This window comes from Oncorhynchus gorbuscha, unplaced genomic scaffold, assembly GCF_021184085.1.
Source record: "Oncorhynchus gorbuscha isolate QuinsamMale2020 ecotype Even-year unplaced genomic scaffold, OgorEven_v1.0 Un_scaffold_2013, whole genome shotgun sequence".
Classification (NCBI taxonomy): Eukaryota; Metazoa; Chordata; class Actinopteri; order Salmoniformes; family Salmonidae; genus Oncorhynchus; species Oncorhynchus gorbuscha.
This window is the reverse complement of record NW_025746629.1, coordinates 26,198-46,877: the sequence shown is the minus strand read 5'-3', so window position 1 is coordinate 46,877 and position 20,680 is coordinate 26,198. Positions and strand designations below refer to the sequence as shown.

General features: G+C 42.8%; 3 protein-coding genes across 3 annotated transcripts in view; 1 reads left to right on the top strand and 2 right to left on the bottom strand.

Moving 5' to 3' along the window:
• The window catches only part of LOC124024817 (protein ANKUB1-like), a 28,942-nt gene extending 21,053 nt beyond the window's left edge, over positions 1–7,889 (top strand). Inside the window, 2 exon segments of the mRNA XM_046338580.1 lie at positions 6,595–7,042; positions 7,800–7,889. Coding sequence (XP_046194536.1) covers positions 6,595–7,042; positions 7,800–7,814 — 463 coding nt within the window. The 3' untranslated portion in view covers positions 7,815–7,889.
• Positions 7,890–10,395: 2,506 nt separating this feature from the next.
• Positions 10,396–13,575, bottom strand: LOC124024816. Its single transcript, XM_046338578.1, has 4 exons — positions 13,437–13,575; positions 12,382–13,115; positions 10,906–10,993; positions 10,396–10,574 (listed from the first exon to the last, which is right to left on the bottom strand). Exons 1-4 carry the CDS (start codon positions 13,573–13,575, stop codon positions 10,396–10,398), a joined length of 1,140 nt encoding a protein of 379 aa, XP_046194534.1.
• Positions 13,576–13,796: 221 nt separating this feature from the next.
• On the bottom strand, positions 13,797–18,333 carry LOC124024815. The gene is made up of 6 exons (XM_046338577.1): positions 18,240–18,333; positions 17,892–18,010; positions 17,626–17,662; positions 17,091–17,494; positions 15,391–16,021; positions 13,797–13,823 (listed from the first exon to the last, which is right to left on the bottom strand). The coding sequence occupies exons 1-6, from the start codon at positions 18,240–18,242 to the stop codon at positions 13,797–13,799; spliced, it is 1,221 nt and encodes a 406-aa protein (XP_046194533.1). The 5' UTR covers positions 18,243–18,333.
• Between the last annotated feature and the right edge of the window lie 2,347 nt (positions 18,334–20,680).

The following is a 20,680-nucleotide window of genomic DNA, read 5'->3' as shown; positions in this document are numbered from 1 at the left end:
CTCTCCAGATGAAATCTCGCGTCTTGTGACGGCCGGCCGCCCAACAACCTGCCCGCTCGACCCTATCCCCTCCTCTCTTCTCCAGACCATTTCCGGAGACCTTCTCCCTTACCTCACCTCGCTCATCAACTTATCCCTGACCGCTGGCTACGTCCCTTCCGTCTTCAAGAGAGCGAGAGTTGCACCCCTTCTGAAAAAATCTACACTCGATCCCTCCGATATCAACAACTACAGACCAGTATCCCTTTCTTTTCTCTCCAAAACTCTTGAACGTGCCGTCCTTGGTCAGCTCTCCCGCTATCTCTCTCAGAATGACCTTCTTGATCCAAATCAGTCAGGTTTCAAGACTAGTCATTCAACTGAGACTGCTCTTCTCTGTATCACGGAGGCGCTCCGCACCGCTAAAGCTAACTCTCTCTCCTCTGCTCTCATCCTTCTAGACCTATCGGCTGCCTTCGATACTGTGAACCATCAGATCCTCCTCTCCACCCTCTCCGAGTTGGGCATCTCCGGCGTGGCCCACGCTTGGATTGCGTCCTACCTGACAGGTCGCTCCTACCAGGTGGCGTGGCGAGAATCTGTCTCCTCACCACGCGCTCTCACCACTGGTGTCCCCCAGGGCTCTGTTCTAGGCCCTCTCCTATTCTCGCTATACACCAAGTCACTTGGCTCTGTCATAACGTCACATGGTCTCTCCTATCATTGCTATGCAGACGACACACAATTAATCTTCTCCTTTCCCCCTTCTGATGACCAGGTGGCGAATCGCATCTCTGCATGTCTGGCAGACATATCAGTGTGGATGACGGATCACCACCTCAAGCTGAACTTCGGCAAGACGGAGCTGCTCTTCCTCCCGGGGAAGGACTGCCCGTTCCATGATCTCGCCATCACGGTTGACAACTCCATTGTGTCCTCCTCCCAGAGCACTAAGAATCTTGGCGTGATCCTGGACAACACCCTGTCGTTCTCAACTAACATCAAGGCGGTGGCCCGTTCCTGTAGGTTTATGCTCTACAACAGGGGTGTCAAACTCATTTCGCATCGTGGGCCACATACGGCCTAGGGAGATGTCAAGTGGGCCGGACCATTAAAATTATACCATACTCTGCTATAAATAACCAAAATAACATGTCTTTCCTTTGTTTTGGTGTAAAGAAGCACAAGAACATTAGGAAAATATTGAAATTTAAGGAACTATCCTTTTACAAAACATTTCATGAAACACCTCATATTTCCTTAGACAAATGTGCAATTTACTTTTATCATTCACAAATATGCATTGCAACTGATCCCACTGATTGTACAAAGGCACAAAACTTTAATTGGTACTGAAAAATATAGTAATGCACTTTATTATTTGCACTTTATTATTATTCATCTCATATGCATATGCATATGTATATACTGTACTCTACAACATCGACTGCATCCTTATGTAACACATGTATCACTAGCCACTTTAACTATGCCACTTTGTTTACTTTGTCTACACACTCATCTCATATGTATATACTGTACTCGATACCATCTACTGTATGCTGCTCTGTACCATCACTCATTCATATATCCTTATGTACATGTTCCTTATCCCCTTACACTGTGTATAAGACAGTAGTTTTTTTTGGAATTGTTAGTTAGATTACTTGTTGGTTATCACTGCATTGTCGGAACTAGAAGCACAAGCATTTCGCTACACTCGCATTAACATCTGCTAACCATGTGTATGTGACAAATAAAATTTGATTTGATTTGATTTGATTTAAGATTAAATGAGACTTTTAAAGAAAGGAATTTTTAAACCACTTACACATACGCATATAAAATCTAAATGTAATCCCTGCATACACCTTACAAACTAAGGAGAGTGATTTTAAATGTGTAATGAAGAAAGTGTTCGCCTGTCCTGTAAATCTGTAAACTTCATACATGAAACATACATACACATACAATACATACTGAAAATTTATGGAGTTGTATGAACAGTAGAATTCCATCACACAACTTTTGTTTTGAAGCTGCTGACTAACATTAAAGTGCACATTTTTTAAATCACCACAGTAAGGATTCATCTTCACAGAGCTGTATTCTTTCAATGCAAACAGTATCTAAGGCAGCATTTTAAAGGTGTTAGTCTAGTCTGGACTTGTATTTGTACCTGAAACTTGGCATCTTTTGGCCTGTACAAGTGCATCAACACCAGGTGTCATGTCCTGACTAGCTGTCACTTTCAGAATGTCATTTAAGTGCTTGTTTGTGAGCCTTGAACGCATTTTTGTTTTATTGATATTCATCACTGAGAAAATTTGTTCACAAAGGTAGGTTGTCCCAAACATGCACAAAATTTTAGCAGCCAGGGCTGTTAATTTGGGGTAACCTGGTAGTAGATACTGATAAAATCTGTCCAGACCTACAGAGGCAAATTTGCCCTTCAAATCTGCATCACACTGCAAATCAATTATCTCTAGCTGAATTTCGACCGGCAGATCAGAAGCTTTAACTGTGAAAGGTGAGCGAAAAACTGAAAATTCTGTCTCAAGTTCACCAAATACCTGAAAACGTTTCTCAAACTCCCGCAGTAGTCCTGCAATTTTGTCTTTGTACCGTTTCATGTCCGCATCAGGTCTGGTCACACACACATCTCTCAGACAGGGGAAATGAGCAGGGTTGCCATTTGCCAGTTGCATCTCCCACAAAGTCAGCTTCAACTTAAATGCATGTATGTTGTCAGAAAACTGTGTGACAACTTTTTGCGGCCTTGCAACATTTTGTTCAGATTGTTCAAGTGTTCAGTAATATCAACCAAGAATGCAAGGTCCCGTAGCCATTCCTGAGATTGTAATTCCAACACCGGTTTTCCTTTTTCTCCATGAACTGTACGATTTCGTCTCGTAGATCAAAGAAATGCCTCAGCACAGCGCCTCGGCTTAACCATCTCACTTCAGTGTGGTATGGCAGGCTGTGGGTAATGTTGCTGTCGCTGAGAAGTTTGTCAAACTGACGATGGTTCAGACCTCTGGACCGGATGAAATTTACAGTGCGAACAACCACCTCCATGACGTGGTCCATTTTCAGCGACTTGCAACACAATGCCTCCTGGTGCAAAATACAGTGAAATGTCCAGAAACGATCTCCTCCATTAAGGGCTTGTACTTTGTCTTTGAACTTTGTCGCGGCACCTGCTTTCTTTCCGACCATGGATGGCGCGCCGTCTGTAGCCAGGCTGACAGCGCGGGACCAGTCCACTCCAACTCTGTCCAATGCAGCAACGACAGAGCCGAAAATGTCCTCGGCTGTTGTGGTGTCCATCATTGGCACCAACTCAAGAAACTCTTCAGTAACAGTCAATGTCTCATCAACTCCTCGAATAAATATGGCCAGTTGGGCCACGTCTGTGATGTCAGTGCTCTCGTCAATTGCCACGGAAAATGCAATAAATGACTTGACTCTCTGTTTCAATTGACTGTCTAAATCTGTCGATAGTTCCGAAATCCTCTCTGCTATAGTATTCCTCGTCAGGCTAATATTGGCAAAAGCTTGTCGCTTCTCGGGACATACAAGTTCAGCCGCCTTCATCATGCATCGTTTAACAAAGTCACCGTCGGAATATGGCTTTGATGCTAATGCTATTTCGCTAGCAATTAGGTAGCTGGCTTTTACCGCTGCTTCACTGACTTCTCGGCTCTGGATGAAAGTTGACTGCTGTTTCCTCAGACCCGCCAGCAATTCGTTAATCTTATCTCTTCTCAGTTGTCCTTGCAAGCCGTCATATTTTTCGCTGTGATGAGTCTCGTAGTGGCGTCGAATATTATATTCCTTCAATACCGAAACTTGTTGCAAACACACCAAGCACAAAGGTTTTCCGTGCATCTCTGTAAATAAATAGGACGTGGTCCATTTTTCTTTGAAAATTCTACACTCCTTATCTACTTTTCTCCGTTTGGATAACGACATTTTGGCTAATGATGGTGTAGCGGAGAGGTAGAGACCAAGGTATTTACAACGTCGTAACAAGCAGCAGATGGCGCATTGATACCGTCTGCTGTTTTCAGTCTGTCTCAGTGATGCGGCTTGTCTTCTACTCTGATGGAAAGAGTGCGCCCCTTAGCGGATAATCCATGAATTGCAGCGAATTAAAAATATTAATTCCATGTCTTTTATGCATTTTTTCCACTTTCAAATTATCCTGCGGGCCTGATCGAACCTCCTTGGGGGCCGGTTCCGGCCCGCGGGCCGTATGTTTGACACCCCTGCTCTACAACATCCGCAGAGTACGACCCTGCCTCACACAGGAAGCGGCACAGGTCCTAATCCAGGCACTTGTCATCTCCCGTCTGGATTACTGCAACTCGCTGTTGGCTGGTCTCCCTGCCTGTGCCATTAAACCCCTACAACTCATCCAGAACGCCGCAGCCCGTCTAGTGTTCAACCTTCCCAAGTTCTCTCAAGTCACCCCGCTCCTCCGCTCTCTCCACTGGCTTCCAGTTGAAGCTCGCATCCGCTACAAGACCATGGTGCTTGCCTACGGAGCTGTGAGGTGAACGGCACCTCAGTATCTCCAGGCTCTGATCAGGCCCTACACCCAAATAAGGGCACTGCGTTCATCCACCTCTGGCCTGCTCGCCTCCCTACCACTGAGGAAGTACAGTTCCCGCTCAGCCCAGTCAAAACTGTTCGCTGCTCTGGCTCCCCAATGGTGGAACAAACTCCCTCACGACGCCAGGACAGCGGAGTCAATCACCACCTTCCGGAGACACCTGAAACCCCACCTCTTTAAGGAATACCTAGGATAGGATAAAGTAATCCTTCTCACCCCCCTTAAAATATTTAGATGCACTATTGTAAAGTGGCTGTTCCACTGGATGTCATAAGGTGAATGCACCAATTTGTAAGTCGCTCTGGATAAGAGCGTCTGCTAAATGACTTAAATGTAAATGTAAAATGTAAGACAGGTCGCCCATGGGCATACACTACCCGTAGGTGAACTTTGTTAAGTACACTAGGTAGAACTGGGCGGACCACCCACTGTATTTTTGGTTAGTTAGCTGTTAAAGTAGGCTAGTCTAGCTTAGAGGTGTGTTTTTGTATATTTATTGTTTCGTTCATTGGGTCCAGCTCAGCCCCTTTTCCTGCTCCCCCCATTACCGTGTGTTTATAAATAAACCTAGAGTTTGACAGTAGATTTCTGTTGTCGTGGTTATTTCGTGCACACTTTTACTTTGTCACAATAATAATTTGCATGAGTTATGTTACTGGTCTCATTACCATCCCCCCTAGACTGTCGGGCCAAAAGGGATTCGTAACAATGGTACTGACCCTGTATATAGCTTACAATAATGGTACTGACCCTGTATATAGCTTACAATAATGGTACTGGCCCTGTATATAGCTTACAATGTTAGTACTGACCCTGTATATAGCTTACAGTGATAGTACTGACCCTGTATATAGCTTACAGTGATGGTACTGACCCTGTATGTAGCTTACAATGATGGTACTGACCCTGTATGTAGCTTACAATTATAGTACTGACCCTGTATGTAGCTTACAATGATGGTACTGACCCTGTATGTAGCTTACAATGATGGTACTGACCCTGTATGTAGCTTACAATGATAGTACTGACCCTGTATATAGCTTACAATGATGGTACTGACCCTGTATGTAGCTTACAATGATGGTACTGACCCTGTATGTAGCTTACAATTATAGTACTGACCCTGTATATAGCTTACAATGATGGTACTGACCCTGTATGTAGCTTATAATGATAGTACTGACCCTGTATATAGCTTACAATGATAGTACTGACCCTGTATATAGCTTATAATGATAGTACTGACCCTGTATATAGCTTACAATTATAGTACTGACCCTGTATATAGCTTACAATGATGGTACTGACCCTGTATGTAGCTTATAATGATAGTACTGACCCTGTATATAGCTTACAATTATAGTACTGACCCTGTATATAGCTTACAATGATGGTACTGACCCTGTATGTAGCTTATAATGATAGTACTGACCCTGTATATAGCTTACAATGATAGTACTGACCCTGTATATAGCTTATAATGATAGTACTGACCCTGTATATAGCTTATAATGATGGTACTGACCCTGTATGTAGCTTACAATTATAGTACTGACCCTGTATATAGCTTACAATGATGGTACTGACCCTGTATGTAGCTTATAATGATAGTACTGACCCTGTATATAGCTTATAATGATGGTACTGACCCTGTATGTAGCTTACAATTATAGTACTGACCCTGTATATAGCTTACAATGATGGTACTGACCCTGTATGTAGCTTATAATGATAGTACTGACCCTGTATATAGCTTACAATGATAGTACTGACCCTGTATATAGCTTATAATTATAGTACTGACCCTGTATATAGCTTACATTCTTGTGTTTTTTTCCTTCATACGTTTTTTTCTCTTACCCTGATATTTAATACTGCATTGTGGGAAAGAGCTTGCAAGTAAGCATTTTACTGTACTGTTTTATAACCCACTGTATCTTGTGAACTTGACAAAAAACTTAACGTGTTATAAATACATTGATTCTGTATTATTCCAGGTTCCAGCTCCGGGTGGCACTCTACATCGCTGCTTCTCTGGGCCACCTGGACCTGGCCGGCTGGCTGCTGGAGAGGGGGTTGCGTGTCATTGAACCGGTGGGGGTTCACCCTTAACGTGAGTGGTGCCACCAGACTGCCCACCCCGACGTCGCCAAGTGTCCCGCTGTCGCCTCCATCGAGCGCGGCCAGCTCACCATCCTCAAACTCTTTATCGCCAGCAGCGTTCTGACCCTTGCCTGTCGGGATCCCCAGGGTCGTGACCCCCTGAGGATCGCCCTCCAGTATGGCCACAGGGAGTGTGTGAGTCACCTGGCCACCAAGCTGTGCTCTGTGGTGGTCCTCCCAGGTATGGCCCTGCCCATGCGGACATACCTCCAGATAAAGGGCTGGGTGAGGCTGGGGCAGAGGAGGGCAGCATCCAGGCACTGCATGGGCCTCAACAGGGCTCCGTTCAGGACCAGGGTGGGTGACACGGTCCTGGTGGACGGCTTCACCCTCCCCAAGATGTCCTCCAAGCCCAGGAGGAGTGAGGCCAAGGCGGGTATCAGGGTGATGTCCACAGCCTCTCGACATTTGACCCCCATCAACTGCCCATCTCATGTATCCTGCCCGCTCCGTGCCCTGGCATCCCAGGATAAACCTCTTCAACTACCGAAGCTACACCCTGTGGCCACGAGGGATGAAAGAGAGAAGAAGAGGGGATGTGGAAGGAAGGGATGTGAGGAGGATGAGAGAGGGGATCAGAACAGCAACCAATGGAGGAGCAGAGTTCCGCTCCCGCCCATTTCCAGAGACACCAATCTCAGACCTGTGTTTGCCTCGCCAAACTCCGCCCAGATACTCACCACCTCACTGGAGGCCTTTCCTCTCCACTGCGACCGCACACCCAGAGAGAACGCCATATACTGTTTGGCCTTGGCCAGGTTAGTCCAAGTTTAAATGACAGCTACGGTGACTATGAATATTTCTCTGGAGGTTTCTTATGGAATGTGTGAATACTGTCAGAAGAAGCCTCCTATAATCAGTGGGGGGGAACACATGTAAAAGCTGTTTTCACACTTTTTATTTTATTTGGTTCAAGCATTTACCCACCTTTTGTGGAAGATGCATTGAGAGTATAGGGAGCGTTACTTCTTTAATCCTGAACGGCAATCAGCATTTACCAGTCAATGGTTTTACCACTACATCACTGCCTATGATATACCCTTATCCTCCCTGAATAGATTTCAGTACAAACAAATCATGAGCCAACCATCATGCTTAGAAGGTACATTGTCAAATCAAATCAACTCAAACTTTTTGTCACATGCGCTGAATACAACAAGTGTAGATCTTTCCTTGAAATGTTTACTTTACAAGCCCTTAACAAACAGTGCAGTTCAAGAAGAGTTAAGAGAATATTTACCCAATAAACTAAAGTAACAAATAATAAAACAGTTGAACTTGTCCGGTGGCCATTTGATTAATTGTTCAGCAGTCTTATGACTTGGGGTTAGAAGCTGTTATTGGTTTACCCTAACAAGTCCTGAAACAAATCATGAGCCAACTATCATGCTTAAGGTATAGTGTCAGTCTTATTGGTTCACAAGTTGTTTCAGTATGGGGAGAGGATAGGATGTAAGGGCACTTCATTAATGTATTGAGGCCATTACATATACAGTATCTCACAATGCTTAGGACACAGATTTGGTCTCCTAACCTTGTTCTGGTTGATTGACTCTCTAACAGTGCCTTCACACAGAGACCATGGTTGCAGCAGCTGAATGTAGCGCGGACTCTGGCCAGGAGGAGTGCTCAGCACATTGGGTAGACACCAGGATCCTGGTCATTAGGCAGATTAAACATACTGAAACAAGGAGGAACAACCTGGAATTGTCCAAAAAGGAACTATTATTTGAGTTTTTATTTTAATTTTATACAGTGAACAAGATGAGACTTTGGAACGGATGATGCCTGAAACAATGCGGACGACTTAGAATTTCGTTCCTTCGGGATGAGGCTTATAGATATAGTCAGTACTGTGTTTGATTTGTGTGCAGAAAGTTTACAACGGCAGGCAGTGGATTCTCAGTCATTCTTTGGATTTACACAGCAACATCGCAGACAGCTTAAATAGTTTATTTTTATTTAACCTTTATTTCACTAGACAAGTCAGTTCAGAACAAATTCTTATTTACAATGATTGCCAAACCCGGACGACGCTGGGCCAATTATGCGGCACCCTATGGGACTCCCAATCACTTGGGAGTGGGAAGGATACCAAATCCAATATCACACACTTCTTCCTTAGTATTCTGAGAACTGTCAGATAGCTGTGAGAGCTATGAGTGGATCGTGGACCCATGCATAAATTATAACTTTGCTGTAACTCAGTGGGGCAAGTAGAACATCCGGGTTAGTGTATGTGCATTGAATCGCTGTCATTGAGTTGCTCACTGGACAAGGCAATTATTCAATGAAAATTAAATCTGTCTTTCATTTCACTTTTGTTGATATTTGATTGGCTATTTGCTGTCTTTTTAAAATACAAAAATAAATATAACTGTTTTATGAAGCACTTGTAGACATTCATTGTTTTCAAAATCATATTTTCAGCAAAACAGATACATCAGTTTACAATATGACATCAAATCAAATAAAAATAACTATTTTAAATAACTGTTTTATGAAGCTGAAAATATGAGTCAAGTCATCAGACTGCTGAACAGCTTCTACCCCCAAGTCATTAGACTGCTGAACAGCTTCTACCCCCAAGCCACCAGACTGCTGAACAGCTTCTACCCCCAAGTCATTAGACTGCTGAACAGCTTCTACCCCCAAGCCATTAGACTGCTGAACAGCTTCTACCCCAAGTCATTAGACTGCTGAACAGCTTCTACCCCAAGTCATTAGACTGCTGAACAGCTTCTACCCCAAGTCATTAGACTGCTGAACAGCCTCTACCCCAAGTCATTAGACTGCTGAACAGCCTTCTACCCCCAAGCCACCAGACTGCTGAACAGCTTCCACTCCCAAGCCATTGGACTGCTGAACAGCTTCTACCCCAAGTCATTAGACTGCTGAACAGCCTTCTACCCCCAAGCCATTAGACTGCTGAACAGCCTTCTACCCCCAAGTCATTAGACTGCTGAACAGCCTTCTACCCCCAAGCCATTAGACTGCTGAACAGCCTTCTACCCCCAAGCCATTAGACTGCTGAACAGCCTTCTACCCCCAAGCCATTAGACTGCTGAACAGCTTCTACCCCCAAGCCATTAGACTGCTGAACAGCTTCTACCCCCAAGCCATTAGACTGCTGAACAGCTTCTACCCCCAAGTCATTAGACTGCTGAACGTTAATTAAATGGCCACCTGCACTATTTGCATTGACCCCCTTTGTTATTGATGTATTTTTCTAATAGTTTTCCACTGACTCTCTTGGATTGGCTCGATGCAACAATCACTACACTCTACCCACACATTCACTGTGACACTGACCGACTTTCACACTAGCTGCTGCTACTGTGTTTATTATCTATCCTGATTGCCTAGTCAGTTTTACCCTTACCTACATGTACATACTGTATTACCTCGACTACCTCGCACCCATGCACATTGACTCGGTACTGGTACTCCTTGTATATAGCCTTGTTATTGTTATTGTGTTACTATTTAGAAAATATTTTCTTACTTTTTTAACTCTGCATTGTTGGGAATGGGCTCGTAATAAAGCCTCTCACAGTTGTTTTCGGCGTATGTGACCAATACGATTAGATTTTCATCTGAACAAATGAATGCTCTCATTGTTTATAATGAGGAATTTATTTAAATAATTTGGTTTTCCTTGAAGATTTGAATGGGCTGAGAAAGCCTTTTGTGATGGATCTAGACAATCTGGTGAAAAGGGAGGGTTTGCGACTCTTCTCTTCAAGTGGGAAGGACGATGCGATATCATAAATTCCCTCTGGAGAAAAGGAGCCATGAGATGTTGTCATCGTCTCTGCAACGAAAGACCATCCAGCATGCAATCAATTGACATTTTTACTCATATATCAGACACTCTTATCTAGAGAGACTTATAAGGAGCAATTAGGATTAAGTGCCTTGCTCAAGAGCACATTGCCTCGTGAACTCAGGGATTCTGAACCAGCAACCTATCGGTTACTGGCCCAACCTCTTAACCCACTAGGCTACCACCCAGCCCACAGTACAGTATGTCATAGGTAACAACTCAGAGGAGTACAATGTCTTTCCAAATGAATTAGTGGAATGGTAAAGGGATAATGTCTCGGTCTTGACTGAGCAGCAGCCTAAACAGCAGCAGGGCTTACCTGTAAAGTACACAGTAGGGGAAATGTTCTGAGGCTGGTACTCCAGAGACTCTTGAGGACAGAGGTTCTTACTAACTTTCTTGGAACCCTGGTTGGTGGGAAAAGGCACATTAAAACAAACTGAAATGTTTTCGATATCTTAAAACCTCTTGGGGATAGGGCTGTTTACTGCCCCCGCTGGAGTAATTGCGTGCCCATAGTAAACTATTTTTTTTGTCAAAAGTTGCTAATATATGCAAATAAATATTAATAATAAATATTATTGAATAGAAAACACTCTAAAGCTTCTAAAACCGTTTAAATTATGTCTATGTAAAGCAGAACTCTCAGGGTAGTCATTCTCCCAAACTCTCTCTAGTCATCAGAAAAGTTGGCCCAACTTTGACGTCATCGCCCCCACCCTTCCCAAGCAGCTACAGGTCTGGGAACAGTCTCTCTGTCTTAAGCACGATCTCAGCTTTCAATGGGGATTCTCATTGTGAGAATCGCGCGCTCACGAGAGTTTTGGCGGGCCGAAACCTTTCGGTCACGCGAAAAAACAGGTCACTCTCATGCGCGGTCCTGTCTTTTTTCCAAGATCGATTATACAATGCATGCGTTTCTGTTCGTCCTCACGATTGCTGTACACCTTTATAACATGTTAAAGCTTGATTATGAACTTAGTTAGACAAGTTTAGTTGATATATAATATGTAAGTTTGACGTTTTGGTGCGCATCCACTTGACTTTTGGCTACATTTCAATCGAAATGTGTCGTGTTTGAGAACCGAAAGACACAGACTGCAAAACTAAACGCAGTTTTTGGTAAGTATAATTCCTTCCAGGTCTTCTGATGGAAGAACAGCAAAGGTAAGGGAATATTTATGTGGTAAATTTGAGTTTTTGTGGACTCCAAGATAGAGGAGCCATAATGCTACTTTTTGAGCGCCGACTCATAGTATAGCCTAGTGAACGAAACCTGTAACGTTAAAAATAAATGTAACACAGCGATTGCATTCAGAAGTGTATCTAACTATATATATGTAGAACATTTATATTTAGTCAAAGTTTATGATGTGTATTCCTTGTTAGCTGACGTTATCTGCCGGAGTTATCATTTGTTGTCATTTCTCAGGACATTTGAGTAGCATTTTTTGAACGATGCATCATTGTAAACAGAGATTTATGGATATATATAGCATATTATTGAAAAAAACATAAATGTACTGTGTAACATGTTATACTACTGTCATCTGATGAAGATTTCAAAAGGTTAGTGCATTATTTTTATTTTAATCCTGCGTTTGTTGATTGCATATTTTTTTCAACTTGGCTATGCAAATTAGCTGTGTTCCAAAATTGGAACCCTAGTCCCCTTCTGGTTAAAGTACAGCATATCAATTGCAAAGAAGCAGTGCAATGCCATGACACAAATAATCATATATCTCACAAAAGGTCAACAGCAGTGTTATTCATGAAAGATGTATGTGTACTATACCTTTGTGTTAAAGGTGAGGACCTGCTCTCCAGTACTGCTGATGGTATCCCTTTCCAAATCAAACACGCCTTCTACAATGTCACTGGTGGCCACGCTGGTAGCAGACTCAAAATAACATTTAGCAGTGGCTTTGGTGATCATTTGAAGAATGACCATGCAAGTAGAAGTCTTTGGTTCGTTCTGGACTGAAACATCAAAGTTTATGTTTTCATACTCATGTGACCACTGTCTCAGGAAGCACTTCACTGTCTCTTCAGCAAATATCTGGAGAAGCTGAGAGGAGAGCTCCTTGGATATGGCACATTGTTCCTTTCCCCATTTCAGCCTTGAAAGAATAGAGTCTGAAGCACTTTTGGCTGCTTCCAATGTTAAGACCTGTGGAGTGCTGTGGCTGTCCTGAAGGGCTATCACTTTATCCACCAATTCATGACTGAAAATGTGGATGGTCCAAGTGGAAATGATTTTTCTCAATTTCCTAACAGCAGATTGGAGGTCGTCAAGATGAGAAGCACCCTGTCCATCTTCCTGTGTGTTCTCAACACTTTCCACCATAATGTCCACTACCACCCCAGCAGCTTGCCTGACTTTGTCCACAAAGGTTACAGGAAGTAAGTCCTCTGTGTGAAAGAAGTCCTCAATGATTGTGTTTCTAACAATGGGGAAGTCAATCTGAGCAGGAAACTCAGTGGGGATGGGAGTCCCGGGTAAGGCAAAGTGCCATTTCGACTGCCTTACTTTTGAAGTAGGTGTTAGAGAGATGGAGGAGCATGAAGAAGAAGTATTTCTTGTAGTTTGGCTGTCAGCACTCCTACAACGGATCATGTCAATATCCTCCAGCATGGATCCCGAGAGCTCAGTGGTTTTAGATAGTAATTTGTGCGGAATGTCCACACAGGCATCGTTTCCACCAGGTGTAACACTGCTCTGGTTGACCTCAAGATGGCCGAGACTTGCTCTTTGTGATGCAGGACTGCTTTGATATGTAAAGATTTGGATTGAACCAAGTGTTGTGTCTGATCTTTGAAGATCTTTTCTGAGAAACTCCGTAATCTTACTTTGCAGACTGTAGTAGATGTTACGAGCAACAGACCGGATCCTTTTCTCAGAAACTTGTCCAGTGGTGAGCAGGGAGGTTCCAAATACCATGTCAGATGATTGGGTGGTCTGGGGGAGCTCCTGCTGGTCTTTCACCATGGTTTGTATAATATCAGTAGATGTGGTGGATGTAGATACAGACTGGAGGTACTTATCTGTTGTACCTTCCTCCACAATGTTAAATGATCTAGAGAGGACCTCACTCACTCCTTTCTCAGCTTTGGTTTGGAACTCATGACTAGAGAGTTTTTGGAGGCTCTTTGTTGAAAGACTGTGGGAAGATGCAATGCCTTTGGAGGCAGCTGTGCTGCAATCTAGACTTACTGGAGAGGTTCGCTCAGGAGAACCTTGGAGACGTTCAAACATGTCTTCACATGGTGTTGGGGACCTTGACAAGGAGATGTCCTTCAGCTGAGACAGAACACCACCTACCAACATGTTGACCTCAAGGGACATATCAGATATTTTCTTTCCTACTGTGGAGAAGCAAGGTGCATTTGATGCCTGATCCTCGCATGAGGTCAAGATTGTTGAAATGACCTGTTTGGTACCATTGTTCATTAGACCCTTGTCTGTTTCAGTCCAGAGAAGATTTGAACTCTCGCTGACACCCATGTGTAGAGTCACTTCCTGGTTCAAACTGGGCAAGTGAGGCACACTCTTACTAGCTTGCGTCAAGTTCTGGCTTGCCAAACCAAGGTACTCCTTAGTCACAAGATGTCCAGAGTCCTCTGTGGGTGTACGGCTAGACATTCTTCTCTGCACGTCTGACTTCCGCCGGTGAATGGTGAAGCCCTTTAATGTCTTCTTAATATTGTTATATAAACTAGTGGTAGCAGACCAGATCCTGCTCTTTCGCTTTTGTGCATTTTCCTGGAGGTCAGGTTCTCTCTCCTCTACTTCTGCAGGTTGCGCCGAGCTCTGCAGGTCTTCCACAAATGTGTCAATGATGCCAAAGGCAGCAGAATCCGCACAAATATCCTTCGACAAGGTTCTCTGGTTTTGAACGGAACAAGACCTGGATGCTACAGAATAAGCAGGATGTGCACTAGTTAAGCTACTGTTGGACTTTTTAACTAGGAACTCACTCACTGCTTGAGTGGTGTCTCTCTTGAATTCCTCACTTGAGAGTTTTTTCATGCAATCTAACAGACTGGTCAAAGAAGCTGTGGCCTTACTTCTGCTGTCCTCAATTTGACAGGGGAACTCACATACTATTGGTGATGAGGACCTGGAATGGGAGATATCCCCAAGCTGAGCCAGAACACCCTCTACAAATTTCTCTCTCTCAAAAGAGAAGCCTGATCCTTTTTCTCCAACAGTGTACAGGGGGTCCTCCTTTGACATCTCAGTGTTGTACAAGACCAGAAGCTCTGAGATGACTTCTTTGGTGCAAGTTGTCAGAAGGAGCTTGCTTTCTTCTGACTCAGTTTGTGCCCAAAGAGGTTTTGAGCACTCACTTAGGCCTCTTTGTAAAGTAACTTCACCAGTGGACTCTGGCAACTGAGGCTCACTCTTACTGGGCCTATATTTCATGTCTAAGCAAGGAAGTGGAACTGTCTCCTTAAACTCAGCATTTGTGATGTTGTCATCAGATGTGACAATGCTCTTTAAGGTACATCGCTGAAGCTTGCCGAAATAATCTTTCAAGTTGTTTTGGATGCTGTGGTAAATGTGAACAGCAGCAGACCAGGCACTCTTCTGTTGGGGACTCTCTTCAGATTCAGCCAAGGACTTCATATCTGACACGAAAGTCTTAATAACTACTGACGCTGCTGAGCCCACTGGGTGAATTGACTCAGTCTTTACAATGCCAGACAATGTTTGACCTGATACATCACCTGTTAACTCAGACTGAACGACTGAACTAGGAAAGCTCAAACTACTGACTTTTTTGTCAAGAACTCCACTCACTGCTTGTATTGCTGATGTTTGAAACTCCCGGCTGGAGAGTTTTTGGATGCTCTTAGATGTGAGCGTGCAGGAGGAACCAGATTCACTAATATTGTAGCTGCTCTCATATTTCCTTATCAGGGCATCAAGATCGTCAATGAAGCCAACATGCGATGCCAAAAACGTGATCTTGTCCTTCAGATCTTTCAGCAAATTCTGTTCGTTCTCGTCAACAAAAGCCAACATTGTGTCAGAGATGGTGGTCATGACTTGCCCTGTTAAACTCTTGCTCTCTTGGTCAACTTTTTCAAGTTTAGCAGCCAGCTCTCTCACCATGCTCTCAGTCACCTTGGTCTGTGAGTCTCCTCTTACCGGTGTCACTAGAGAGGTTTGGCTAGCGGAGGCACTCTTAACGACCACTGATAAGGCCGACTTGACATCTTTAGCCAACTCTGCCATTACAGCAGGGGTTAGCATCATAGAGCCTGCACTTCCAGATGGGAAATTGGACATGCATGCAAGTTTGGAGAGAGAACCTTGCAGGCTGTCCTGCACACAGGTGACGAGGGTTTCCTCTGAGACACCTAAGAGGACTTGTAGTGTCTCAGAGTTGGTTGTTTTCTTCTGCACATCAGACAGAGAGGTTAGAGTCCTTGGGGAAAATAACAACAGAAATCATCAAAGTCAAACAAATAATATGTTAGGCTGTGATGCACATTCAGTGTGTCAAATACATCTGCACCATTGTCATAAGTCATTTGTATTGAAACTGGCCTGTAGATATATATCTATCCTGGCAATATCTATCCTCCACAAAAATCCAAATTGCTATAAACTTCAAATACTGTAACTTCAAGGACAATCATAAATACAAGGCAGTTTGAAGAAATGTTAAAGGGAAATTTCTAAATGTTTCAACTTCATATTCATCATCTCCAGCACCACCCCAACATCAGCATATGTGAAAAATGGGCATTTCTATGTTTTGTAGAAAGAGGAAGATAAGTGTTTTCTATGACATCATCAACCAATTAGTAGGCAATTCCTACTCATAATTTGTTAAAATCACAGGATGCACACTGATGATGTCATTAGAATCTAGAGCTGAGCATTTAACCAACATTTTTGTTATTTTTCGTTTTTTAAACAACTAATTAACCGACGTCGGCTCAATTATTTGAATTCCATATAGTTAATTTTTTCTTCTTCTGTAAGCTCGATGCTCAGTTTCTGTAGAGATAAATCAGATCAAGCACGAACTATGCAATGTAGTAGGGAGTTGTAGTTTCCAACAGGCCAATATTCTACATAGTTTAGCACAGAAAATATGGCAATTAATTCCCATAATCCATTGCACGCCCACTTGCTTGTCCACTCTGTGTGGAGCAGATACGGAAACCTCATTGACTGAGACGGAGAGACGAGAGAATGCATGAGAGAGATAAAAAGCAGTTGCGTTGCGAGGATTCTCTACCTGGAAATACATGATCTAAGTGATTGACAGTTGGTGTTCAGCGGTCATAAAAGTAGGTCTTATTTACTTAGAAGAACTACTAAAATAGTGATTTTGTCAGACAGGATAAGCAGCAGCTCTATAGAGATGAGTTGATGACTTGGAATGAAGTAATAAAGTCATCAAATAAATATTTTATATGAGAAAGTAAATGATGGTTGATAAGTCATAAACAGTAATGGACAGTCACTACCATCATGGGACTTACCTCATGGCCCCATTGGGCAGGTAGCTTCCACTGCCCAGACAGCCCTTAGTCAGGTAAATCTCCTTGAACTTAAGTTGTTGTGATTCCTGCTCTTCTTCCTCTTCCTGCTCCACACAGTTGGAGGAAGGGTAGGGAGTCGGGATGCGAAAGCTATTGTAAGACTTTCGACTGCCTGGCCTCTTAGGTACACCAGCCTCAGTAAATCTCACGCGGGACTTGGTGTTAGTCTTATCGTCTAACAGACTGGTGAGTGACGCTGAGAGAGATCTCTGTGACAATGGAGAGGAGGCAGCATCTTGGATGCCCAGTAGTTCGTAAAGACCTGGGATGATGATCTGCATCAGCTTGTCCGATAAAAACTGGACAATCCTCAGACACAAGCCGGCAAGCTGTTGTTTTGTCAGCTGTATTCCAGAAACAGAATAAGTGTTTTAAAATGTTGCATAGTGTGTCTTTCAAAAGCTTATGAACAAGGTTAAACATTAGGCAGAGTTTTCATGGTAATCTAATTAAATTGTCAGTAACATGATCTTACCGGGTCAAACATGCCCTCACGAATCCCCCTCCATTGCCTGAAAACAATATTGTTATAAATGTTGTCATATCAGGATGCGTGGCAGAATTGTTTGTATTTAATTATTTGCCTGGTCGTGAAGTTATACTTGCTTTGTGTCAGTTGTTTTGGCAAAATTGCAATGTGACAACTTTTCTAGCACTGAACATTTTTTTTCCGATTGATCAGTTTCTAATTTGATCCTATTTCCTTGAAGGTGTGATAGTACCAAAGAAAACAGAACATACTTCTCAGTTAGGTTTTGAAGGAAGTCCATAAGTGTCAGATGTTCTACATTGTTGAGCTTCCCCTCTTCTGTGGTTTCCATCACTGAGGTTGCTCTGCTCCTGGTAGAATTGCTCTGCTCCTGGTAGAAATGTAATTATATTGCAAATAATCAAACTTAATATACAACAAATATCATACTGAAATAATTATTAACTGTTAAAGAGTGGAGGAGCATTGGCAACGTTGGGCCAATTAAACAACTGCAACACAACAGAGATGGTTGTGGTACGTCAACATTGCCAATGATAGCATCACTATAACATTTTATTGGATTAATGTTGTAATATGAAATGACAAGGTCAACTTACCATCTCATTGACAGCTTCAGAGGTCAGGTGGTCATCCACCACACAGACAGGCAGGTCTAGAGACTGGGACAAGGCTCTATGGTCATAACCAGGAGAGAATGGAAACATCAGAGCAGTCCCAATGGCAGAATCTAACCACTGTCTTCATGTCAAAGACTCACTCACTCATTTGCTTTGTCAAACCTACCCCTTAGAATGACTTCGAAATTAACACTGAATATATTTTGTTATTAAGAGATTTCTCAATAATAATTCTCACAGTAGCATATTGGTAGTAGTCAGTGACGTATTAAAGCTAAGCAGGGCTGGGTGTAGTTAAAACCCTGGATGGGGTTCGATCCCGGGCTGAGGTGCTGCCTATTGTTTTTTTCTTAAAGTGTATATAATTTTGAAAATCTGACATGGTTTCAAAGGTACAAATTCAACCTATTTTATAACAAGGTTTGGCTATGCTGAATTTAGTTTACAATGATGACATCATCCTGTGGTTGAAATTTCACCCTCATAACAACAATTAGGCCTATACCCCATTATATCCACTACCCCCCCCCCCCCCCACCCACACACACACACACTTTATATTTTACCAATATATTTGCAGCCCACCAGCCCTAAAGCATGAACATGTTTTTTTGCTAGAAAATGTGGATTAAGAGAAGAAAAATGATCCTTTTCTCTAGTTTCATCTAAATGGAAGGGCAACATGACATTGACAAACCTTGTCATATCTGCTTTCACCGGGATTAAAAAAACCCAGGCTTTCCTAAAATGTTTACCTCAGCCAGTCTAGAACCCAGGTGTGTCTGCAAAACACATGCACTTCTCCATAAGGTTCATGGCTTGCCTATTGTTTTATCGCAGTACAAGAGGGGCAACTGGATTCAGGATTAAACACAAGCAGTCTTGAAGGTATATCTTATTACAGTCTATCGGCAAATAGCCCCCCCATTTTTACCTACCTCATCCCCATACTGTTTTTATTTATTTACTTTGCTGCTCTTTTGCACACCAATATCTCTACCTGTACATGACCATCTGATCATTTATCACTCCAGTGTTAATCTGCAAAATTGTAATTATTCGCCTACCTCACGCCTTTTGCACACAATGTATATAGACTCCCTTTTTTCCCCTACTGTGTTATTGACTTGTTAATTGTTTACTCCATGTGTAACTCTGTGTCGTTGTATCTGTTGAACTGCTTTGCTTTATCTTGGCCAGGTCGCAGTTGCAAATGAGAACTTGTTCTCAACTAGCCTACCTGGTTAAATAAAGGTGTTCTCAACTAGCCTACCTGGTTAAATAAAGGTGTTCTCAACTAGCCTACCTGGTTAAATAAAGGTGTTCTCAACTAGCCTACATGGTTAAATAAAGGTGTTCTCAACTAGCCTACATGGTTAAATAAAGGTGTTCTCAACTAGCCTACATGGTTAAATAAAGGTGTTCTCAACTAGCCTACATGGTTAAATAAAGGTGTTCTCAACTAGCCTACATGGTTAAATAAAGGTGGAAAAAATAATAATAATAAATAAAATAAAAAGTTTAGGCCTACCTTATTATTTTCTTCCATCTGGCAATATCATTTTAAGGAATGAAATCCTTGCTACTTTCTGAAGGGCAGCCAAGCTAATAAACAATTTAGAACCTTCAGACAATTAAGACAAAATTGGAACGCAAAGAATGTGTCACAAACGCCTTGTGGTCACATGTTATTTTAGGGCGTGGCTCCGCATTCCTTACCGGTTCTCTTATTTCTGTTACCCGGTATCCGTTAGTGCTGGAATTTGCGATGAATACTTTTCTCATGCCGAAACCGGATTAAATACATACCGGTAGTTAAATGTCAAAAACAACAACATAAATAGCTACTAAATTTTCGAAACATGATTTTGTCACCAGGTCAGTACCATTTGTTTGATTTTGTGGACCAACGACTAAACTTTATCTATGTTAGCTAGTTGCTAGCGACGCTAGTTAGCATAGGCTGCTACATGATAAATAGTTCGCATTAGCGAATTAGCTACCTAGCTAGCCAGCCTAACAAGCTGTCAAATCCAGTGGAAACCGATGCAACCCTGCTGCCAAATAAGGGCCAGCTCGATGACCCGTGGTAACAGTGAGGTCCCCATGAGTTGCAAGGCTTTAATAAGTGCTATCGTGCAGAAAAAGCGAATAAAATACTGGTTGATGAGCTAGCTAAGTTAGCTAGAAAGACGGATATGACCGTTAACAGCGTGCATGCACAAATGCATGACGACATATTGAATATAAGTGAAGCAGGAATACAGAACGAGATCGCCCCACCAAGCCAGATAGTAGAGGGGTGCAACAACGCCGGTACAAGGAGGCATAGCTCATACAATTATATTTTGTCCGGGTCAATGACAATACATGTTGAATAATAAATACCTGCGTCAAATATATGGCATCGCATGCTGGTG